The 26142-nt window shown below is 38.2% G+C and overlaps 1 protein-coding gene across 1 annotated transcript in view; it reads left to right on the top strand.

The window, feature by feature from the left end:
- Nucleotides 1–1074: 1074 nt before the first annotated feature.
- Nucleotides 1075–26142, top strand: part of LOC309960347 (uncharacterized protein) — a gene marked incomplete at its 5' end in the record, with an annotated part of 83512 nt that continues 58444 nt past the window's right edge. The window contains 3 exons of the mRNA XM_082837057.1: nt 1075–1124; nt 2176–2370; nt 24517–24658. Of these exons, the coding sequence (XP_082693183.1) occupies nt 1075–1124; nt 2176–2370; nt 24517–24658 (387 nt within the window). The remainder of the gene's footprint in view (nt 1125–2175; nt 2371–24516; nt 24659–26142) is intronic.

The raw sequence follows: 26142 nt of genomic DNA, 5'->3' as shown, positions 1-26142 counted from the left end.
TCCAGGCCCAGCTAACTCCAAAGTCTATATTTATACTATGCAAAGTCTATATTTATACTTTGCTTTATACTAGCATACTTATACTATGCTTCTATCCAGGTACGTGGAGTGGTCAGTGGACGGATCTGCATTAACCCATTAGATAAAGGGTCAGAATGGGTGGGACAAGAATAGGGGAATGTATGAAAAGAGATTTGTAAGAAAGAAAAAAAAGTAAAGTTTGCAGAGAAGTTTGTCCTTGAGTTATTGTTTGGAGAGTGTTTAGACATGGACAAAAAGATAAGCAACATATCCATAACTTAAAGAACTGAGAGGTCTTTCTGGCCCTGTGAATTGTCCTGGAGACAACACCTGCCATGTGAGAGACACTGTTTTAAATGCATTCATTCCTTTCTTTCTTAAAGCAACTTTACCCAGGATGCACTAATGTTGTAATTCCCAGCTTACCAAACGTTGTTATTCTCAACTTACTGAGGTATAAAGAAATTAATTACTTGCTTATTGCCAAGTGATAATTTTAAACAGGATTTGAACAGAGGAAGTCTGACTGCAGAGTCTACATTCTTAAACTCTATGCTAGAAGTAGGGCCAGATGCTAAGAGCCTTGAAGCTTAGAAAGAGGAAGTTAGATGCATGCAGCAAGCAACAGAAAAACATTGTGCTGGAGAGAGGAGTATTTGAAGATCGGTGTGATAGAATTTTGCAGGATGCATGGAAGGGGGAAGAGACAGGGTGCAGTGCTCAATCCAACTGGAAGACCTTTGCTCTGCAAGCTGAGGTGATGAGGACTCCGACTGGCGTGTGGTAGAAGTGAGCGGGGAGAAGGAGCACACCTGAACAGCTCTGTCCATGGGAGAAGCTCAGCTTTTCATTGGATAAGCAGGCGAAGGACAGAGGAGACAAAGATGACCCCAATGTTTTGTATCTGGAAGATGAGGCATCTAGGTGAGATAGTGACACCAGACATGGGATTTGGGAGCCCTCAGCACAGAGGAAAGAGCTGAAACACTGAAGATGATTTTTCTAATGTGGAAAGAGTAGCTCAACCTTGGAAGCCCCATACCAGTTGGGAAGATGGTGAAAGAAAAACCGGTGACTAAGTCAAATTATGATGAACTTGAAAGGTAGATGGAGAGCTGGGATAGTGCAGGCTGACAAAAGCTCGTGGAGGAAGAGCAATTTCAAGAAGGGTCAACAGTATTGCCAGCTGTGGCTTGGAGGTCACAGAGACCACGATCTAAAGATCTAAAGTTCATTTGATTTGATTTGATGAAAAGGTCATTTGGTTAATGTAAGAATATAGCTTTAGTAGGGAGGTGGGGATGGAGTAGTACTGGCTAAGGGCCACTTTCTCCTCAGGGGTCATTAATAGACATTAATAGGAAAGACATTTGACTTAGAGTTAGCAGCATTGTGTGTAGATCCTAGTAGCCACTCACTAATTTTGTGACCTATGTAAAATAAGCCTGCTCCAAAATAAGGATAATAATACCTCCCATGTAGTTTCATTGTGGAAGTTAGAGACCATGTGTGTGGATTGCCTAGCACAAAGTCTGGTACATAATATATGCTCAAAAAGTATTTGTTGATTGGATGGCATGACAAGTGTGACAGTGGGGATTAAGAAAGCAGATCGTCATGCCCTCTTCTCTATTTTGGAAAGGCAGGAAAGAGGCAAGTTCTAGCATGGTGGGAAGGAAGGTGCTACGTTAACTTAGAGAGACCCAGGTTTCTACTGATGCTAGTTAATGGATAATGTACTGTATTGTTGTGCTTCTTCAGGGACACGAGCATTTGTGCAGAGTAGCAAAGAAGTAATGAATGATTGCTGGTTATGGTGTCACTGACTGAGTTACAGAGTTCCGGAGAGAAGAGGTTTGGGTGGGGTGGGATGATAATGAGTTTGCTTTTAGACCTGTTGATTCTGAGATATCTGTAGGATACATAGGTTGAGATCTTCAGCAGGCAATTGTATCTATGGCTGAAGATCTGGTCAATGGCCTGAGATTGTAATATTAGATTTTTTAGAAACTACTGTACTAGTTTTAAATGTGATCTCTCCAACATTTAGACCTCTTTTTTTAGAGCCTGAACTAAACTGTCATTGTGAATGTATTTTGCGTCTAAAGAGCACAAAATGATAAAAAGAGGCCCGCTTTCTTATCTCTGTGGCAGAATTCCACGAGACTACTCCACTCGGACCCTTCACGATCTGTGCGCCACTATCCCAGCCCAAGAGCTGCCCATTGACTTGCGCCTGGCTTCTCGAGTGTATCATACAGCCGACAAGAAAGGCCACAATACTGTACTTGGAGTATGTGGAACCTCTTTCTTAGATGATCGCTATACAGATGAAGAGCAAAGAGATAGGTAAGAGTTCCACTGGTAATTTTGTTTTAAACTAGATTTAAACTGCCAAAGAATTTCTGCCTTTGAGGCTTAGATTTTGAAGACTTGCTTCTGAAAGGAGCAGTTTTGGTCCTTTCCATTCCTTCCGGGTACATACACAGTCTAGGTCAGTGTCTTCATTTCCTGCCATTATTGACATGAACCATGCCCTATCGTATAAGGTAACTTTAGTTTAGTGGTTTATGGTTCCCAAAGAGTGTCACATACATGATCTCATTTGTTCTTTGTAACAACTCTGTGGAGTACAGATGTGGAAATTGAAGCTTATAAGAACCAAGCAACTTTGCCAGGCTTATACAACTAAGAACATCACAGATTTGGGAGTTGAAGCCAGTTTTTAGATTTCAGCATCATTGGGCATGCTTGGGTCCAGGGATCATGTATAAGTGTCATTTCCTCTGGACCTTTTTCCATTTCTCCTTGTGTCTCACTTCCCTTCAGAATGTGAGTATTCTTTTATGGAGAGTATATAATTTATAGCATCCTCAAATGAGAGGAGAAAAGGGAAGGGGGCTAACGTTTATTTAACAGGAACTGTATTCCTTGCACTGTGCTGTGTGCTTTGCATCTTTCCTGTTTAAATCTTCAATCATAAGGGAGAAGTCATAATTTCCATTTTATTCATGGAGAACCTTAGGCTTTATAATATCGGGTAACCTGCCCAAGTTTTATCTCTAGATAGTGATTAGAATCCAGATTTGTGGGACTTCCCTGGTGGTCTAGTGGTAGAGAATCCGCCTTCCAATGCAGGGGATGCGGGTTCGATCCCTGGTCAGGGAATTAAGATCCCACATGCCGCGGGGCAACTAAGCCCACATGCCACAACTACTGAGCTCATGCACCTCAACTGGAGAGCCCGTGTGCCGCAAACTACAGAGCGCATGTGTGTTGAAGCCTGTGCGCCGCAACTAGAGAGAGAAAACCCGCACGCGAGAGAGAAGCCCACGAGCTACAACGAAAGATCCTGCATGTCTCAACGAAGATCCCGCATGCCGCAACTAAGACCTGACACAGCCAAAAAAAAAAAAAAAAAAGAATCCAGATTTGTTTAACTTAACCTTTTTTTTTTTTTTTGCGGTACGTGGGCCTCTCACTGCTGTGGCCTCTCCCGATGCAGAGCACAGGCTCCGGACGCGCAGGCTCAGCGGCCATGGCTCACGGGCCCAGCCGCTCTGCGGCATGTGGGATCTTCCCAGATCGGGGCACGAACCCGTGTCCCCTGCATCGGCAGGCGGACTCTCAACCACTGCGCCACCAGGGAAGCCCCTAACTTAACTTTTCTCAAACTTTTTTTTTCATTATCACCCCGGTAAGAAGGCTTTTTAGACTCCCCCACCCAACTTCCCCTCTCCATTATATTGTAGTGCTCTAGATATACTGTATATCTGTTTATGGTACTGTATGTATATCTGTGCCTTACTTATACATAAAAAGAGTAAGCTTTTTCACCCCCTGCCCTCCCCAGTCACTAATTTTCACTCCCTTGGGGGTGATATCACCTGCGCATAGAGAATGCATACTCTAAAGTTTCTTGTCTTTCAGAAGACCTGGTAGGAATCCTGAAAAATCATCTATAACAGGTTTTTAAAATACTCAAATATTAAATGTTAAGTTAAATTTAAGTAGATGTATGTTTAGTGTTATATTTGAGCTATTCTAGATATATAAGAATAATATTTTAAAAGATCACTTTTAATTAACACTATCAAAAAATTGTAAGTAACTGACCCACACTTTTCATGCTATATTCTGATCCCATTTCCTCCAACTTTACTTTTCGTAAAAATTGTAGCACCTTACTGCGTTCTTTTAAGGCTTAAAGTCATGGTTTCCCTGTGTTTAGTAATCAAAATGCCATTCAGTATGAATCCCCAAAAGAAGTTCATTCTCATGTTTATTTTCTGTTAGGCAAGAAGATTTTTTAAAGGGACTTATGTGTTATTCATAATTTTATGAATAAAATTATATGTGAAGAATTTTAGAAATTTCAGTATTGCTCCAGTATCTCTGGTAGATTATAGAAGTTCCATATGACTTCTTTGGAATGTCTTTGAAAAGCCTAAAGCTGAGAGTGGACATAAAGACATAAACATAATCCAGTAGTTATGAAACTACTATATTGAGTCATTTCTGTTAGCACTCTGCAAGCCAGGCATCCTTGGCTTACAGCTTCTATTATTCAGGCAAAGTGTTAAAAATACTGATTTCTTTCCAATTCTAAATTTTTTTTTCAAGTAGGTCTCACTTTCTTTTTCCAAGAGAGTCAATAAATGTTCTATTTGATGATGATAATTCTTGGCAATTTGTTCCTAAGTACCAAATAAGAAGTTAATTTAAGTACTGAATATTTAATTCTCTGGCATCCATCTCTTGAGGATTACCTTGCTAAACATAGCTTAACCTTTTCAAAAATATATCTGTCTGCTGAGCCTACAAGTTCAGAGAAATGTATAATTTTTTCTGCACTAATAAGTTGTCTCAAGAAAGGTAACTGTGAATAAAAAATGAATACCCTTTCACTTGGTGGCTTTTTGGTTTTTCTGTGCAATGAACAGTTCCACAAAGCATAATACTTGTGGTTATATAGTTTTAATGCTTTCCTAATATTACACATAGAAACTGTTATTTGTGGGAAACACCAAGGATATTTTAATGGGATAGTGTGGGTACATAAGTTTATTTAAAATAGCAATGTACTGTTCAAACATGTTTATTTTGCTAAATAGCAGTTTTGATTAGAACTATAAAATATTCCATATTGATCATATTTTTGCTTTTAAAGTTTCTGTATTGTAAAGAGAAGTTTATAGACATCTAAGAATTAGAACTCTTACCATGGAATTTTAGATTTTGGGTTTTAAAATAAGGGAAATTATTAAAAGTGTTTAAACACTTAGATTAGTGTTAACAGTTTGGTGAGTAGCCTTCTGAACATCTCTGTGTAAACGTGTTTAAACCATGGATGGCATTCTATAGACTTATATTTTCCACTCAAGGTTATGTGTGAACATTTAAATTATTTCATAATATTTGCTAACTTAACCATGCTGCAGTGTAAGAAAATTCCTAGGTGTGGAATTATTTATTAAAATTTTTGGTTTAAAATTTTTGATGCACATTGCTGAACTTCTCTCCAGAAAAATCACACCAGTTTATATGCTTACCAACAATTTATGATATTGTTCATTTCCTTTCAACCTGGCCAAACCACTAATTGTCAATCTTCTGGATCTTTTCCTAATCTGATGAAGAAAAATAACTTTATTTATTGTTTTATTCATTTCTAATAAGATTGAGCATATTTTTGGATATCTCTTGGTTATTTGTTTTTCTCCTTTTGAGAATTACCAATTCATATTCTGTTATCATTCATCTTTTTCTTATTGATTTATAAGTGATCTTTTTATATTAAAGATTTTTATCATATATAATGTAGACTTTAAAAAATTGTTTTGCTTGCTTTTCAGTCTTGTTATGTTGTTTTATGCTATCCGGAAGTTGTATACTAATACAGAAGTAGTGAAAACTGGCAATAGTTTCCTTTATGTGTTCTAGTCTTGGTGTCATTCTTGGTGTCTCTAGTCTTCTAGTCATTCTTAGAAAGGGCTTTTCTACACTTCAATTTAAATATATTCTATTGGGGCTTCCCTGGTAGCACAGTGGTTAAGAATCTGCCTGCCAATGTGAGGTACACGGGTTTGATACCTGGTCCGGGAAGATCCCACATGCTGCGGAGCAACTAAGCCCGCAAGCCACAACTACTGAGCCCACGTGACACGACTACTAAAGCCTGTGCGCCTAGAGCCCGTGCTTCGCAACAAGAGAAGCCACAACAATGAGAAGCCTGCGCACTGTAATGAAGAGTAGCCCCTGCTCACCGCAACTAGAGAAAGCCAGCAGCACACAGCAACGAAGACCCAACACAGCCAAAAATAAAAACAAATAAATTTAAATAAATATATTCTGTCATATTTTCTTCTAGTAATTTTATGGCTTTCTTTTAAAAAATTAAATCTTTGATTCATCTTTAATTAGTTTGATAAGAAGAATAAGCATTAATGTTTCTTTCCCAAATGACTAGCCAATTTCACAATATCGTTTATTCAATAAACCCTCTTTTTCTCACTAATTTGAAATGCTAACTTTTCATACCTTAAATTTGAATGTGTTATCAAGACTATTTATGGACTTACGTTCTATTTCACTGATTTTTCTATGTAAAATGGCTTGTGTATTTTGTTGATCCACCATCAAGAAAGAGAGAGCTGGTGGCAAAAATGCTGTCTTGGCAAAAATGGCTGACCTTCTCAAGCCAGGTACCCTTATAGCCAGCTTCTGGTGGTAAGCAGTGCTTAGACCATAGATCCCAGATTTAGCCCTCAACTCAACTTCAAATTACAAGGGAAATTCCTAGTCACATTTTAGAAAAACATGTACAGACTGTTAGTTTTATACATTAAAACAGCAGTGACTACAACAACAAAAATTAGAAAAGCAAAAGTTAAATGTCAGAATTCAAAGCTTAATTTCATTTATTATTTTGCTACAAAATAATAATAGAAATACAAATATGCAAGAAAATACAAAAAAGGAAAACAGTTACTCAAAATCCTGCCATCCAGAGATAATACTATTCTTAAGTATATGATTCCAGACTTATCTGTATGCAAATAAATCATATGGAACAAAACTTGGATAATGCTATGTAAAAAATGTTTTGTAACCTGATTTTTAAAACTTATTATGTTGTAATTATCTTTCTATGTCACGAAGTACAGATCTGAATAATCATTTAAATTGATCAGTAAATATTTTTTGTGTACCTACTGTGTGGCAGGCATTGAGTTAGGCACTAGGTAAGCATCTGCAAACAAGAGAAACGTAATCCCTGCCCTCAGGGAATTTGGAGATTAGCAGAGAAGAAAGGTGGTGAATTAATTATTGTGAATGTGACAATTAATATGCAGATGTGCAGTGTATGGAAGCATGTAAGAAGAGTTCCCAGTTATCTGGGGGAGATTGAGGAAATGATACTTAAATTGAAATCTGAGGAATAAATAGAAGATAGTTAGGAAGAGGGGAAAGAAGTTTTTTAGTTTCTTGCTACTCAAAAGTATAGTTCACAGACCAGCAGCATCACCATCACCTGGAAGCTTGTTAAAAATACAGGTGATTCGTATGCACATTGAAGTTTGAGAGTCCGTGCTGTGGACAGTTGGAACCCATTTGAGAATTGGAAAGATGTCAAGCAGTAGTGAATAGGAAGAGCAGTGATGCAGTTGATGCTGGAGAGGTCACAAGAGTCAGATTATGTAGGATTTATAGATGCTCTCTTTGTGTATGTGAGAGCATGTCTGTGAGGACTTGGGGGAGAGATTTTTATTCACAGTATATGGAGACACCACTGATAGGATTTTTTGAGGAAGAATGACATGATCAAATTTGCTTTAAGATATCACAGTCCTCATTGTGACTTCTCAGTAACACTTAACACAGTTAATCACTTGCTTTTCCATACAACGCCTTTATCCCTTGGCCTCAGGACTGCATTCTCTCTTGGTTCTATTCCTGCCTCCTTTGCTATGTCTTCTTAGTCTCTCTTGCCGGTATCTCCTCATCTCTTGACTTCAAAATATTGGAGTGCCCAAAGCTTATCCTTGGACCTCGGATTTTCTCCTCTAACTATACTCTCAAGGTGATCTTATCCAGGACCATGGCTTTAAATATGATCTATATGCTGATAACTATTATTAACTAAGATAAATGATTAAGGACTGTAATTGTCCTTATAATAACTAAAAACTGAAAACAACTTAAGTGTCCATCAATGGAAGACATTTTATAGTGCATCCAATGATGGGATATATTGGAATTGCAGTAAAGCATAAGGTAGAGTGTGCTGAAACGAGTTAGAACTAAGTATATAAACAGATATGTGATTATGTACAACAAATTTTTTACATGGAAGAAAATTCAGGAAACTGTTAACTGTGATCCTTCTGTTTTCCTTGTAGATTGTACACCAAATGGATGAAAAGTGAAACTCAACTTATTTTTTGCTTTATTTATATGGTATATGTTTGCCCTTTCTTTTACTTTTAATTTTTCTTAGTTGTGTCCCTTGTAGATTGCATAGTATTGAACATTTTTTTAAGCCAATCAGAAATGAATTCTCTTATAGTAGGTTGGATCACCCCATATTCATTTATTGTCATATCAGATGCATTTGGTATTATTCTTGTCATCTTATTTTGTAGTCTCTCCCTTTCTCTTTTGCTTCTTTGCTCTTTCCTATAATCTGACATATTTGTCAACATTTGTCTATGTGTTTTTTGTTTGTATCATTGTCTTATATCTAATGTTGTGAGACAGAAATCTGAAATTTAAATCTTAGCTTAATCTTAGCATGTAATTTATTTCTTCTCCACTCCTAGATGCTTATAAGGTTTAAATTTTGCTTTAAATTAAATAATTTCACTAGCATACGTTTGGGAGTGGATTGTTTTCTAATTACTTTTTCCTGGTACATGGAAAGCCCTTTTGATATGCAAATACAGCTCTTCAGTTTAGGGCATTTTCCTGTTTTATTTCAAGTAGTGTTTTCATTCTGTTTATTTGGTACATTTCTTCAGGAATATCAATTAGCTATATGTTGCATCTTCACTACCTGTCACCTACGTTTATCATCTCCTTGCCTACATTCATCTCTCAAACCTATGTTCTATATGAATGGTTTCATTTTCTGAGATGTAAATTTTAAAAATTTGTTCTAATTACCACTTTTTATCACTATAGCATTTTTCTTATTCTTAATTCTATCAGACTCTTAAGAAAAATCCAAGTCTTTTGTTTTATCTGAACTTTTACCTGTTTCATGAAAGCATTAAAAAAATTTATTTTCACAGCACAGAGCAGACCCTTTCAAAATATTTTTTGATTTGTATAATAAAACTCTTCTAAAAGAATGTTCTTCATATAACTTTCTGAATACTATATTTCTTTCCTATGCTTTGCAGACTCTCTTCATAGAACTGATATTGGATTTTCCAGTGTACTCGTCTTTGAATGAAGATAGGCCATTTCTGGCTGCCCAAAGTTAATATCAGATAGCTTTACCTGGCAATTCTTTTCTTTTTAAATTAATTATTTTTTGACATCTGTATTGGAGTATAGTTGCTTTACAGTTGTGTGTTAGTTTCTGCTGTGTAACAAAGTGAATCAGCTATACACATACATATATCCCCATATCTCCTCCCTCTTGCGTCTCCCTCCCACCCTCCCTATCCCACCCATCTAGGTGGACACAAAGCACCGAGCTGACCTCCCTGTGCTATGCGGCTGCTTCCCACTAGCTATCTATTTTACATTTGGTAGTGTATATATGTCCATGCCAATCTCTCTCTTCGTCCCAGCTTCCCCTTCCCCCTCCCTGTGTCCTCAAGTCCATTCACTATATCTGCGTCTTTATTCCTGTCCTGCCCCTAGGTTCCTTTTTTTTTTTTTTTTTAGATTCCATATATATGCGTTAGTGCACGTCATTTATTTTTCTCTTTCTGACTTACTTCACTCTGTATGACAGACTCTAAGTCCATCCACCTCACTACAAATAACTCAATTTCATTTCTTTTATGGCCGAGTAATATTCCATTGTATATATGTGCCACATCTTCTTTTTCCATTCATCTGTTGATGGACACTTAGGTTGCTTCCATGTCCTGGCTATTGTAAATAGTACTGCAGTGAACATTGTGGTACATGTCTCCTTTTGAATTATGGTTTTCTCAGGGTATATGCCCAATAGTGGGATTGCTGGGTCATATGGTAGTTCTATTTTTAGCTTTTTAAGGAACCTCTATACTGTTCTCCATAGTAGCTGTATCAATTTACATTCCCACCAACAGAGCAGGAGGGTTCCCTTTTCTCCACACCCTCTCCAGCATTTATTGTTCGTAGATTTTTTGATGATGTCCATTCTGACCAGTGTGAGGTGATACCTCATTGTAGCTTTGATTTGCATTTCTCTAATGATTAATGATGTTGAGCATCCTTTCATGTGTTTGTTGGCAATCTGTATATCTTCTTTGGAGAAATGTCTGTTTAGGTCTTCTGCCCATTTTTGGGTTGGGTTGGCTTGTTTGTTTTTTTGATATTGAGCTGCATGAGCTGCTTGTGTATTTTGGAGATTAATCCTTTGTCGATTGCTTCATTTGCAAATATTTGCTCCCATTCTGAGGGTTGTCTTTTCATCTTGTTTAGGTTTTCCTTTGCTGTGCAAATGCTTTTAAGTTTCATTAGGTCTCATTTGTTTATTTCTGTTTTTATTTCCGTTTCTCTAGGAGGTTGATCAAAAAGGATCTTGCTGTGATTTATGTCACAGAGTGTTCTTCCTATGTTTTCCTCTAAGAGTTTTATAGTGTCTGGACTTACTTTTAGGTCTTTAATCCGTTTTGAGTTTATTTTTGTGTATGGTGTTAGGGAGTGTTCTAATTTCATTCTTTTACATGTAGCTGTTTTCTCAGCACTGCTTATTGAAGAGGCTGTCTTTTCTCCATTGTATATTCTTGCCTCCTTTATAAAAAATAAGGTGACCATATGTGTGTGGGTTTATCTCTGGGCTTTCTATCCTGTTCCATTGGTGTATATTTCTGTTTTTGTGCCAGTAACATACTGTGTTGATTACTGTAGCTTTGTAGTGTAGTCTGAAGTCTGGGAGCCTGATTCCTCCAGCTCCGTTTTTCTTTCTCAAGTTTGCTTTGGCTATGTGGGGTCTTTTGTGTTTCCATAGAAATTGTGAAATTTTTTGTTCTAGTTCTGTGAAAAATGCAACTGGTAGTTTGATAGGGATTGCATTGAATCTGTAGATTACTTTGGGTGGTATAGTCATTTTTCACAATATTGATTCTTCCAATCCAGGAACCTGGTATATCTCTCCATCTGTTTTTATCATCTTTAATTTCTTTCATCCTTGTCTTATAGTTTTCTGCATACAGGTCTTTTGTCGCCTTAGGTAGGTTTAGTCCCAGGTACTTTGTTCTTTTGTTGCAATCATATATAGGAGTGTTTCCTCAATTTCTCTTTCATATTTTTCATCACTAGTGTATAGGAATTCCAGAGTTCTGTGCATTAATTTTGTATCCTGCAACTTTACCAAATTCATTGTTTAGCTCTAGCCATTTTCTGGTAGCATCTTTAAGATTCTCTATGTATAGTATCATGTCATCTGCAAACAGTGACAGTTCTACTTCTTTTCCGATTTGGATTCCTTTTATTCCTTTTTCTTCTTTGATTGCTGTGGCTAAAACTTCCAAAACTATGTTGAATACTAGTGGTGAGAGTGGGCAACCTTGTCTTGTTCCTGATCCTTAGTGGAAATGGTTTCAGTTTTCACCATTGAGAACAATGTTGGCTGTGGGTTTGTCATCATATATGGCCTTTATTTTGTTGAGGTTAAGTTCCCTCTATGCCTACTTTCTGCAGAGCTTTTATCATAAATGGGTGTTGAATTTTGTTGAAAGCTTTTTCTTTATCTACTGAGACGATCATATGGTTTTTTTCCTTCAATTTGTTAATATGGTTTATCACATTGATTGATTTGCATATACTGAAGAATCCTTGCATTCCTGGGATAAATCCCACTTGATCATGGTGTATGATCCTTTTTTTTTTTTTTTTTAACATCTTTATTGGGGTATAATTGCTTTACAATGGTGTGTTAGTTTCTGCTTTATAACAAAGTGAATCAGTCATACATAAACATATGTTCCCATATGTCTTCCCTCTTGCGTCTCCCTCCCTCGCACCCTCCCTATCCCACCCCTCCAGGCTGTCACAAAGCACCGAGCCAATATCCCTGTGCCATGCGGCTGCTTCCCACTAGCTATCTACCTTACTACGTTTGTTAGTGTGTATATGCCCATGACTCTCTCTTGCCCTGTCACAGCTCACCGTTCCCCCTCCCCATAACCTCAAGTCCGTTCTCTAGGAGGTCTGCGTCTTTATTCCTGCTTTACCCCTAGGTTCTTCATGACATTTTTTTTTCTTAAATTCCATATATATGTGTTAGCATATGGTATTTGTCTTTTTCTTTCTGACTTACTTCACTGTGTATGACAGACTCTAGGTCTATCCACCTCATTACAAATAGCTCAATTTCGTTTCTTTTTATGGCTGAGTAATATTCCATTGTATATATGTGCCACATCTTCTTTATCCATTCATCCGATGATGGGCACTTAGGTTGTTTCCATCTCCGGGCTATTGTAAATAGAGCTGCAATGAACATTTTGGTACATGACTCTTTTTGAATTTTGGTTTTCTCAGGGTATATGCCCAGTAGTGGGATTGCTGGGTCATATGGTAGTTCTATTTGTAGCTTTTTAAGGAACCTCCATACTGTTCTCCATAGTGGCTGAACCAATTCACATTCCCACCAGCAGTGCAAGAGTCTTCCCTTTTCTCCACACCCTCTCCAGCATTTATTGTTTCTAGATTTTTTGATGATGGCCATTCTGACTGGTGTGAGATGATATCTCATTGTAGTTTTGATTTGCATTTCTCTAATGATTAATGATGTTGAGCATTCTTTCATGTGTTTGTTGGCAGTCTGTATATCTTCTTTGGAGAAATGTCTATTTAGGTCTTCTGCCCATTTTTGGATTGGGTTGTTTGTTTTCTTGTTATTGAGCTGCATGAGCTGCTTGTAAATTTTGGAGATTAATCCTTTGTCGGTTGCTTCATTTGCAAATATTTTCTCCCATTCTGAGGGTTGTCTTTTGGTTCTGTTTATGGCTTCCTTTGCTGTGCAAAAGCTTTGAAGTTTCATTAGGTCCCATTTGTTTATTTTTGTTTTTATTTCCATTACTCTAGGAGGTGGGTCAGAAAGGATCTTGCTGTGATTTATGTCATAGAGTGTTCTGCCTATGTTTTCCTCTAAGAGTTTGATAGTTTCTGGCCTTACATTTAGGTCTTTAATCCATTTTGAGCTTATTTTTGTGTATGGTGTTAGGGAGTGATCTAATCTCATACTTTTACATGTACCTGTCCAGTTTTCCCAGCACCACTTATTGAAGAGGCTGTCCTTTCTCCACTGTACATTACTGCCACCTTTATCAAAGATAAGGTGTCCATATGTGCATGGGTTTATCTCTGGGCTTTCTATCCTGTTCCATTGATCTATCTTTCTGTTTTTGTGCCAGTACCATACCATCTTGATAACTGTAGCTTTGTAGTATAGTCTGAAGTCAGGGAGCCTGATTCCTCCAGTTCCTTCTTTCGTTCTCAAGATTGCTTTGGCTATTCGGGGTCTTCTGTGTTTCCATACAAATTGCAAAATTTTTTGTTCTAGTTCTGTGAAAAATGCCAGTGGTAGTTTGATAGGGATTGCATTGAATCTATAGATTGCTTTGGGTAGTAGAGTCATTTTCACAATGTTGATTCTTCCAATCCAAGAACATGGTATATGTCTCCATCTATTTGTATCATCTTTAATTTCTTTCATCAGTGTCTTATAATTTTCTGCATACAGGTCTTTTGTCTCCTTAGGTAGGTTTATTCCTAGATATTTTATTCTTTTTGTTGCAATGGTAAATGGGAGTGTTTTCTTGTTTTCACTTTCAGATTTTTCATCATTAGTATATAGGAATGCCCGAGATTTCTGTGCATTAATTTTGTATCCTGCCACTTTACCAAATTCATTGATTAGCTCTAGTAGTTTTCTGGTAGCATCTTTAGGGTTCTCTATGTATAGGATCATGTCATCTGCAAACAGTGACAGCTTTACTTCTTCTTTTCTGATTTGGATTCCTTTTATTTCCTTTTCTTCTCTGATTGCTGTGGCTAAAACTTCCAAAACTATGTTGAATAAGAGTGGTGAGAGTGGGCAACCTTGTCTTGTTCCTGATCTTAGTGGAAATGCTTTCAGTTTTTCACCATTGAGGATGATGTTTGCTGTGGGCTTGTCATATATGGCCTTTATTATGTTGAGGAAAGTTCCCTCTGTGCCTACTTTCTGCAGGGTTTTTATCATAAATGGGTGTTGAATTTTGTCGAAAGCTTTCTCTGCATCTATTGAGATGATCATATGGTTTTTCTCCTTCAATTTGTTAATATGGTTTATCACATTGATAGATTTGCGTATATTGAAGAATCCTTGCATTCCTGGAATAAACCCCACCTGATCATGGTGTATGATCCTTTTAATGTGCTGTTGGATTCTGTTTGCTAGTGTTTTGTTGAGGATTTTTTCATCTGTGATATTGGCCTGTAGTTATCTTTCTTTGTGACATTTTTGTCTGGTTTCGGTATCAGGGTGATGGTGGCCTCGTAGAATGAGTTTGGGATTGTTCCTCCCTCTGCTATGTTTTGGAAGAGTTTAGAGGGATAGGTGTTAGCTCTTCTCTAAATGTTTGATAGAATTCGCCTGTGAAGCCATCAGGTCCTGGGCTTTTGTTTGCTGTAGGATTTTTAATCACAGTTTCAATTTCAGTGCTTGTGATTGGTCTGTTTATATTTTCTATTTCTTCCTGGTTTAGTCTCAGAATGTTGTGCTTTTCTAAGAATTTGTCTATTTCTTCCAGGTTGTCCATTTTATTGGCGTATAGTTGCCTGTAGTAATCTCTCAAGATCCTTTGTATTTCTGCATTGTCAGTTGTTCTTTTTCATTTCTAATTCTATTGATTTGAGTCTTCTCACTTCTTTTCGTGATGAGTCTGGATAACGGTTTATTAATTCTCAAAGAACCAGCTTTTAGTTGTATTGATCTTTGCTATCGTTTCCTTCATTTCTTTTTCATTTATTTCTGATCTGATCTTCATGATTTCTCTCCTTTTGCTAACTTTGGGATTTTTTGCTCTTCTTTCTCTTATTGCTTTAGGTGTAAGGTTATGTTGTTTATTTGAGATTTTTATGGTTTCTTGAGGTAAGATTGTATTGCTGTAAACTTCCCTCTTGGAACTGCTTTTGCTGCATCCCATAGGTTTTGGGTCATCGTGTTTACATTGTCATTTTTTTCTAGGTATTTTTTGACCTCCTCTTTGATTTCTTCAGTGATCTTTTGGTTGTTTAGTAGTGTATTGTTTAGCCTCTATGTGTTTGTATTTTTTACAGATTTTTTCCTGTAATTGATATCTAGTCTCATAGCATTGTGGTCAGAAAAGATACTTGATATGATTTCAATTTTCTTAAATTTACCAAGGCTTGATTTGTGACCCAAGATATTATTTACCCTGGAGAATGTTCCATGAGCACTTGAGAAGAAAGTGTATTCTGTTGTGTTTGGATGGAAAGTTCTGTAAATATCAATTAAGTCCATCTTGTTTAATGTATCATTTAAAGCTTGTGTTTCCTTATTTATTTTCATTTTGGATGATCTGTCCATTGGTGAAAGTGAGGTGTTAAAGTCCCCTACTATGATTGTGTTACTGTCGATTTACCCTTTTATGGCTGTTAGCATTTACCTTATGTTTTGAGGTGCTGTTATGTTGGGTGCATAAATATTTACAATCATTATATCTTCTTCTTGGATTGATCCCTAGATCATTATGTAGTGTCCTTCTTTGTCTCTTGTAATAGTCTTTTTTTCAAGGTCTATTTCATCTGATATGAGAATTGCTACTCCGCCTTTCTTTTGATTTCCAGTTACATGGAATATCTTTTTCCATCCCCTCACTTTCAGTCTGTATGTGTCCCTAGATCTGAAATGGGTCTCTTGTAGACAGCATATATACAGGTCTTGTTTTTGTATCCATTCAGCCAGTCTGTGTCTTTTGGTTGGAGCATTTAATCCATTTACATTTAAGGTAGTTATCGATATGTATGTTCTTATTACCATTTTCTTAATTGTTTTGGGTTTGTTTTTTTAGGTCTTATCCTTCTCTTGGCTTTCCTGCCTAGAGAAGTTCCTTTAGAATTTGTTGTAAAGGTGGTTTGGTGGTGCTGAATTCTCTTAGCTTTTGCTTGTCTGTAAAGATTTTAATTTCTCTGTCGAATGTAAATCAGATCCTTGCTGGGTAGAGTAATCTTGGTAGTAGGTTTTTCCCCTTCATCACTTTAAATATGTCCTGCCACTCCCTTCTGGCTTGCAGAGTTTCTGCTGAAAGATCAGCTGTTAACCCAATGTGGCTTCTCTTGTATGTTATTTGTTCCTTTTCCCTTGCTGCTTTTAATATTTTTTCTTTGTATTTAGTTTTTGATAGTTTGATTAATCTGTGTCTTGGTGTGTTTCTCCTTGGATTTATCCTGTATGGGACTCTCTGTGCTTCCTGGACTCGATTGACTATTTCCTTCCCCGTATTAGGGAAGTTTTCAACTATAATCTTTTCAAATATTTTCTCAGTCCCTTTCTTTTTCTCTTCTTCTTCTGAGACCCCTATAATTCACGTGTTGGTGCGTTTAATGTTGTCCCAGAGGTCTCGGAGACTGTCCTCAATTCTTTTCATTCTTTTTTCTTTATTCTGCTCTGTGGTAGTTATTTACACTATATTGTCTTCCAGGTCACTTATCTGTTCTTCTGCCTCAGTTATTCTGCTATTGATTCCTCCTAGAGAATTTTAAATTTCACTTATCGTGTTGTTCATCATTGTTTGTTGGCTCTTTATTTCTCCTAGGTCCTTGTTAAACATTTCTTGTATCTTCTCCATTCTATTTCCAAGATTTCGGATCATCTTTACTATCATTACTCTGAATTCTTTTTCAGGTAGACTGCCTATTTCCTCTTCATTTGTTTGGTCTGGTGGGTTTTTACCTTGCTCCTTCATCTGCTGTGTATTTCTCTGTCTTCTTATTTTGCTTAACTTACTGTGATTGGGGTCTCCTGTTCACAGGCTTCAGGTTTGTAATTCCCGTTGTTTTTGGTGTCTGCCCCCAGTTGGCAAGGTTGGTTCAGTAGGCCTCCTGGTGGAGGGGCCTTGTGCCTATGTTCTGGTGGATGAGGCTGGATCTAGTCTTTCTGGTGGGCAGGACTGCATCCAGTGGTGTGTTTTGGGGTGTCTGTGAAGTTAAGATTTTAGGCAGACTCTCTGCTAGTGGGTGGGGTTGTATTCCTGTCTTGCTCGTTGTTTGGCATGGGGTGTCCAGCACTGTCACTTGCTGGTCATTGAGTGGAGCTGGGTCTCAGTATTGAGATGGAGAACTCTTGGAGAGCTTTTACTGTTTGACATTACATGGAGCCAGGAGGTCTCTGGTGGAGCAATGTCCTCAATGTCGGCTCTCCCACCTCAGTGGCTCAGGCCTGACACCCGGCCGGAGCACCAAGACCCTGTCAGTCACATGGCTCATGAGCAACTGCAAGTATTGGAAGTGCTATTTGATCAAGTAGGTTGTCCAGCAATTCTCAGGAATTCCTTTTGCAGTGACCTGTCTGAAGTGCTGAACAAGCCAGGAAAACGCCTTTGGCAGATGTCAGATTGGGGTCCCAGGTTCACCTCCAGAAGGCCACTTCGCTGCACGTAAGCCTTTGGCCTCTTAGATGGCCCCTGGGGCAAGGCACTGTTCCAGTGTGCCTCTGAGCAGGGAGAGAAGCAAATCTTCCACGAGGGGTGAGGCTTGCCTACCTGGCAATTCTTGATTGTTCATTTTGGAAGCATTAGAGTATTACTTTTAGATATTAAGTAGGCGAACCAGGAGATGCAGGTTTATATTACTATGGTAAGGATTATTCTGGGTTTTTTTTCCTGTGCATGTACATATATTACATATACATACATTTTACAAAAATGACATTAAAGACGTTGTTTTGACAGGTTATAATCCTTTGAGGATTTTTATGTTAAAACTGAAGGCCAGACATACGGGTAATTATTTTGACTTATTATCTTTACTATTTATAGTTTACAAATCAACTATATAAAATGAGCTTCCATTAGAAAGATTTTATCTGGCTCCCCTCCCAAATAGCAATATTTGAATAGGAAAGCAGAAAATTATCTAATAGAAAATATATTGTTGTGTATTTATTGCATAATCTAGTATTAACAACAACTCTATCTAATAGATAAAATCATTCTATTTCCCAAATGAAGAAAATGTGGTTCAGAGGTTGACTAGTTCATATTTATATAGCTGGTAAAAGCTGGAATTCAGACCCAGGTCTCTCTGTTTCTAAATGTGATTTCCATTATATCCCACTGTTTTGTGAACTTGTGAAAGTGCCTCTTATTTTTTTCTCTTTATGTTTCATTCCAAATACTCATTCTCATCTTGTTTTCAGAACCAATGCTGATACAAACTAGGAAGAATCACATTTTACTCACCGTTGATGTTTTGTATTTCGTCTATTGTGACCCAATTTTGGAAGCAAGGTTTCTGCTTATTTGGGTGAGGGTTTTATCTTGTATTGTTTGTTCCCTCTTAGGAACTGAAATCCTGTTTCTGAGTCCTGGGCCAGGGCTGGGGCCTTGCAAACTGAGGGAGACTGTCCTGACATCAATTACTTAATTATTAAAAGCGCTCACTGACTACTGCCTTTATTTGTATTCCCTGTCACTGGTCGCTCCCCACTAGAATGTGCCATCATCCCATGTTAGCCCTTTCTGATGCTGCTTGCAGTGCACCACCACCCGTGTTCTGTAGCTCTGTCTTTGGAATAGTGTGTTCTGTCTTCTGCTTCACACTTCCTTCCACTGTGGGTATCTGGGACTGACTTTCCCCCACTGCCCCTGTTTCCTGCATTGTCTGCTGTTGCTTAATGGTCAGGTCTAATCCTAGCCCCAGCACACCCCCACCCCTTACTTGACCTTGTTCCTTGCTGCATGATCCTGACAATGATACCAATGAGTATAGGACTTAATCCCTGTTGGAGGTCCAGCTGCTGATACGTGTGACAGAAGAACATATATCAGAGCCGTAAGAGATCTTAGCCTTCCCCTAGCCTAACCATCTCATATTATGAAGAAACAGAGGCAAAACTATGCACCTCATGTCAGTTTTGGCAGAGTTAGGACTAGAATCAACGGTAACCTCAATTAGATTATTTTTATATTCATTTTCAACAAATAGCCCCTATACCTAAGTAAGCCTTAAGCATACTTTAAAAAATACAAATTGGGATGACAAATTTATATTAGTATGTACTACCAGTATTTGATAAGATATTAGATTAGTATATTTTTGTTTTATATGGAAACACCAAAAAAAAAAGAAATTATTTGGAAATTTGTTTGATTTCATAACTGCCAATATCTGAAAGTTGGAATATATTTTTTTAAGCAAAGCAATGTCATTCCACCAGATGTCACTGTTTGCATGTAGCAATGAAGTTACAATGATTAAAAATAAAATTACCCCCTCTCTATTCATATTTTGTAAAAAAAAAAATTCTGTATAATTGCATTCTTATCCTCCTTTAGATTTATTATTTATTAAGACTATATTCCCTGAATTTTTTAAAGTATTGAAAGTATTCATTACTTCTGCTATAGATTTTAAAGACTTTACTAAAAAAAATTATTTGTAGATTAGCATCTTCAAGAAGATGAACTCCTAAAGTCTTTTCTAGGCCTAGGAGTTTGCTTTTCAAACAACATGCTTTTAAGTTACTGTTTTCTAAATTGTCAATTGTGACCCAATAAGTGGATTGTGCACTCAATGTAATGGCTTGCTACGAGTCCCTTAAAGAAATGATGTCTGGGATAGAATATTGCATGTAAGTATTACTTTGGCAAAGCTTTTTACATGAACACTTTAAAAAATTTTTTTTATATTTATTTATTTATTTATTGGCTGCATTGGGTCTTAGCTGCAGCATGCGGGATCTTTCGTTGCAGCACGCCGGCTCTTTGTTGTGGTGTGTGGGCTTCTCTCTAGTTGTGGCATGAGGGCTCCAGAGCATGCGGGCTTATTGGTTGCAGCCTGCGGGCTCTCTAGTTGTGGTGCGCAGGGGCTTAGTTGCCCCACGGCATGTGGGATCTTAGTTTCCTGACCAGGGATCAAACCAGCATCCCCTGCATTGCAAGACGGATTTTTAACCACTGGACCACCAGGGAAATCCCTGAACACTCTTAAAATATCCCTGAACACATCTTTTCTGAGTTGCGTAAAAGTGACTGTGAGCTTTATCCTGCCAAGGCTCCCTCAGGTTTAGTACCCCAAGGAGCACAGTACATTTTCTAAGGAAGGGATAGGGAAGGTGTGATGGGGGAACTTCTCTGTTAGAGTCACACCAGGGAGGGGAGAGGGTTGCAGGAGGGAGAACCCTTCCCTACGCTTCACAGGATGGAGCCCGCAGTCACATTTGTGTAACTCATAAAAGATGTGGGCGGAGATTTTTAAGAGTGCTCACAGCCTGGAGCAAATGTTCTCCAATCTTCTTTGACACAACCTATAATAATAAGAACATTTTATATCTCTGGCCCCATGGGAGACCAGTGTTGACTGGGAAGGCGGTTTAACTCACTCTGAGAGAGATGGACTTGTTAACTTCATTCAGTCTCTTCAGTCATAATAACAAAAATGATTGTAATATCAACCACTTACTGGTTTTTTTTGTAATTTGTGCAAACTCTTCACATACATTATTTCTAAGCGTTAGACCCTGAAAAATCCCATTGCTGTTGCTATTCATAGATGAGGAAACTGAGACTTGAGAAGGAAAAGTGACTTATCCAACACAGCACATCAAGCGGCCAAACTAAGGCTAAAATCCTGCTTTTTTAACCTCATTCCAAAGGCTAGCTCTTCTCACTATAGCAGTGGGCTTCCCCTGAGTATAAGGGCCATCTGGGTTGGTTAAGTGTATCAGTTCTTAGGCTTTATCCCAAACCAACTGAACTAGAATCTCCAGAGGAGATATCTGGGAAGCTATAGATTTGATAAGTATCCCAGGATATTCTTATGATCAGGCTCTTTTAGAAAAGATTGCAGCACATCAGTGGTTCTCAAACTTCATTGTGCATCAGAATTAACGGTAAGGCTGGTTAAAACACAGAAGGCTGGGTTCCTCCCCAGAGCTTCTGATTCATTAAGTGTGATGGGGCTCAAGAATTTTTATTTCTAGCAAGTTCCTGTGTGATACTAATGATGCTGGTTAGGAAACCCACTTTGAGAAGCAGTGCAGTACATCATGCTAACCCATGAATCTAGTTTCTCAGGACAGGGTCTGGGCTAACTGGCTGTGGGATTTTTCAAGCACAGTGTTAAACAATACATATTCAGTATCTACTATATTCACATTCAAGGGAGACAGAAAATGAATAAGAATCACGCCTCTCCCACCCCAACCAGCCTGTAATCTACTATGAAAAATATACAGAATAAAATGTAATATATTCTATAATGAACTTGCAGATCAAATGCACCAGAGAAACTAGGGGGGCAAAGATGAATTTTGGCTGGCCAGAGGGACATTTGTAAAGGCTTCGTGGAACAGTTGAGGTCTGAAAGTCTTATTTTCAACACTTTCATAGCCACACTGCCTTGTAGTTCGGTTTGCCTGTCTCCCCTATTGCACCTATAGTAATCTCAGCACCTAGAGCATCTTTTGTGCAGTGAATATAGGTTGGGCCAGGTGTTGGGGAGGGAAGTAGGATTGGTAAGGTAGATGGTTCCCAGACTGTGGAGGACCCTGATGGCCAGGCTTAGGAGCTTGGGTTTTACCCTGTGTGTGTAGTCACTAAAGTATTTGGAAGGGGGTAGCTGATGAGAACTCTGTCAGGGATCTGTAACATGGATTGGAGGTGGGAAAGTCTGGAGGTGAGGGACAGCAAAGATGTTATCATAGGACTTAGCTGAGAGGAAATGCAACAGGATGGAGAAACACTGGAGGGAGAAGGATCAGGACAAGTGATTACTGTTGGGGGTGAGGGAGAAGTTGGAGATGAAGAGATTTTCATTCTGAACCACTGAGATGGTGGTGGTCTCCAAAGGGGAGATCTCTAAAAAGGATTGGTTCTTTTCTCTGGAAATAAAGAAGGAAGCAGAGAAAATCTGGACAAAAATTTCAAAGCAAGTGATTCATCTTTGTCAGACAGGAACAGTTGCTAACCTTGGGTAGCCTTTCCACTAAGGCCCCCAGTTTATGTCTACCAGAGCTATGCACTCTAAAGTGGCCAGTGACTTCTTTCACTTTCCTTCCAACCAAATAGAATTTCTATTTCTTTGATGCACATTTGGGATGTGAAAAGACAATAATATGTGAATGACTCTGACTACTTTGTTTTTGGCTTATGAACAGATAAAAATATAGCAGTGCCTCAAGATAGCTTCTTAAGTCACCCCTCTCCTCCTTGATCTTGATATCTGTATTCTCTCGCTCATTATTCTAGACAATAGAATACCCTGCTCTTTTGTTTTTCCTAGATATATCAGTCAGGATTTAGTTGCAGAAAACAGAAATAGTTTTAGCTATTTTAAGCATAAAGGGATCTATAATAATGGGAATGTGATGCTTTTAAAATCAATGGAAAGATTGGAAGAATGGGCTCTAGGCAGGGAGGGTTTTCCAGAGATGACTCATACAGCACGTTTAACTGGCTGCCAAAGCTGCTGCTCCTTCTGGCACAGTCAGGAAGGTGGGAAATCTGGAGGCCAACATTGACAACAAACCACCTTAGCTGAAATTCAGGGATCGTGTGGCCTCTAGTGTCACAGCTTTTGTCTCTGGAGCCTTGCTGTGTCTGTTTGAATGCTCACTGGCAAAAAAGTCTACCCACAAAAGAAGTAACTGGAACCCTGCCACAGAAGAACTCAACGTCACCATGACTGCTTGCCAGCAGGAACATCAGAACCTTCTTCGTTCCAAATTGTACGTGAGTGCACGTGGTTAGTAGATCCTAAAACACATCCAGGACACTGGCTGCAGGAGGGTCTTCACCTCCCCATCCTCAGCAGTTGGAGAAAGTGTATTGGAGGGAGGATGGACTGGATGTCAAATGGCAATCTGTTATGTCCACTGTGCTAGGAGTTGAGCTTTATCTTCTCTTTGAATTCAAATATTTGACCGGATGAGATAGGAAGCTTTTCCCTGTGAACCTACTTTGGCAAAGCCCTGTCTTCTCCAGCCTAGCTTTGGGTGGGCCTGATTTTTAAGAGGTGGTTTGATGGAATCTAAGGATTTCAGCATGTCGTTAAGTAGTCAGTTTGATATGTGTGTGCTTTGTCTTCACATTTGGTGGCTCATAAACTGATTGTCTATTCATATAATGGTATAACAAAAAGTTAGAGGGAACAGTGGCTCTACTTCCAAGCGAAATTGAAATATGGCTATAGTCTGTGTAGGTCTACTTTATACTCATTTTATATTTCTTTTACAGTAAGTGCTGCAACACAAAAGCTAATGTCTTTTCAAGGAGTCTGTAAGGCAGCCATTAATGACACATTTTGCCTTCAGATTTTGATTTACCTCATCTCTTGGTTTAATTTAGGTTTTTGTTGATAAGTTTTTTTGTTTTGTTTTGTTTTGTTTTTTGTGGTACGTGGGCCTCTCACTGTTGTGGCCTCTCCCGTTGTGGAGTACAGGCTCCGGACGCACAGGCTCAGCAGCCATGGCTTACGGGCCCAGCCGCCCCGCGGCATGTGGGATCTTCCCGGACCGGGACACAAACCCGTGTCCCCTGCATCGGCAGGCGGACTCTCCACCACTGCGCCACCAGGGAAGCCCCCTGTTGATAAGTTTTAAACCTCCTGTGTATATTCTTATGTATATGTAGTTTGTAGCCTAGAAATAAAGACCTAATGCTGTAACAGTTTTCTCTTCATCTTGGCAAGATATGAATCAGGAAGGGAAAACCTTAATGTGAGAAGGCAGTTCTGCTTAGGCTGATGCTTTGCCTCAGTCTAAGAAATGAAACCATTTCCTGTGACTTGGAGTGAGGAGCAGGTTAGGGATCAGAAGGCAGAGAACTTTTTACCTCTCTTATCATGAGGCTTTCATAGAGTGAATTTATTTTTCCAATATTATAAAACAAAACCACCGAAAGATTACTACTAAAATGCATTCAGAAGCCAACAATTATTCTTGAATTATTTCCCATTTTGGATTATCTGACTTCTGCACAATATCTATTTAGTACAAATATCAAACGTTTATTTCGGTAGAGATATAAAATGAGAGAAAACACCCTTTGACTTATCAATGGCTTAAAGAACAATTTTTTTTTGTTATTAAAAACCCTGTAGAATACTGCAAGGAATTCCTGTTATGGATGACAATCAAGAATATGTTGCCGTCCTTCCAACAAGACCAGGGATACCACCTGAATTGGCACCAGGAACTGGACGGAGTGCTCACAAACCACGCCTACAACTCTCGGGAGAGGAAGTAAGAAGTTCCTTTAATATTAGTTTTCTCTATCTTACAAGCTGTCAGACTTTTTGGTTTCAGGACCCTTTTTATACTCTTAAAAATTTTTGAGGACTTCAATAATTATTTATGTGGGTTATATCTATTGACATTTACAGTGTTGGAAATTACAACTGGGAAAATGCTTAAATGTTTATTTTTTAAAATTAAAAATAACAGTAATAAAGTCATATATGTTAACATAATGTATTTTTATGAAAAATAATTATAGTTTTTAAAACAGAAAAGTAGTGTAAAACTAAGATTGTATTTTTTTTTGCAAATCTCTTTAATGTCTGGCTTAATAGATGATAGCTGGGTTCTTACGTTTGCTTCTGCATTCAATTTTGTGGTAGGTTGTTTTGGTTGAAATATAAGAGGAAAATTCTGGCTTCATGAAGATATATAGTTGGAAAGGAAGAGATTATTTTAATAGACTTTTAACATAATTATGGATATTCTCCTTTAATAATATACCAAAACTTTACAAGTGGTAGTTTCTTGAAACTTAGTTGTGAGACTTCCACTTCTGGGGATGATGCAGTAGAAGTACTTTTTCCTATTCCTCCTGCTAAGTACAGGTAAAAACCTGCGTGTTACAAACAGGACAGATCTAAAAGGTGGAGAGACTAAGGCACTAACTAGGAACTTTGGGACCCAACAAATGGCGCAGTGGCGAGTTAGTTCCTTGGGTTTTCTTTTTTGCTTCACATATTCTAGACTTAGAGTTGAAAAAATTGGTAACCTAGAAAGAAAACTAGGTAAAGACAGAAGAAAAAAAAAAGTCCAAACAAAAGCCTACTCCCTCTAGCCAAAGAACCAGGAAAGGGACAGCCTAGCAAGACAAAACTTTTCAACAATAACTACTCTACCCTAGCCAAACACCACAGAAAAAATGGTGGCCCTGGTCCTTTCCTCACCTCTGCCAGCAAAGGCCTAGAAGGAAAATTAGACTTTTGCTCTTGCCCAGAGTATAAGAAGGCACTATAATACCCCTGCCAGGGTGGTATCAATGAAGGCTGTTTGGGGCTGGAACTTTCAGCTTAATAAAGTGGTAATGAGGTTTCCCCTCTTACTGTGTTAGTTGAGAGCACATGGGGATCCTGGACTTGCATCCCCACCTAGTAGTAATGAGCCACTCCTCTCCCTCCCCACTGTGGTGCTACCAGAGGAAGCCTAGCAGAGTGTCAGTTAAAACAGAAGGTTTAAATAAGATCCAGAGCCTCAGAGCAAAATACTCCAAATATCCAAATTTCAACTGAAAATCACTAATCATACCAAGAACCAGGAAAGTCTCAAACTGAACGTAAGAAGATAATCAATAGACGCTATTGCTTAGATAACAGAGATGTTAGAATTATCTGACAATGATTTTAAAGCTACCATCCTAAAAATGCTTCGGCGATAATTATGAACACACCTGAAACAAATTTTAAAAAAATAGAAAGATTCAGAAAAGAAAT

This window comes from Leucopleurus acutus (assembly GCF_964270905.1).
Source record: "Leucopleurus acutus genome assembly, chromosome: 1".
Lineage (NCBI taxonomy): Eukaryota > Metazoa > Chordata > Mammalia > Artiodactyla > Delphinidae > Leucopleurus > Leucopleurus acutus.
This window is presented reverse-complemented; position numbering and strand designations above follow the sequence as displayed.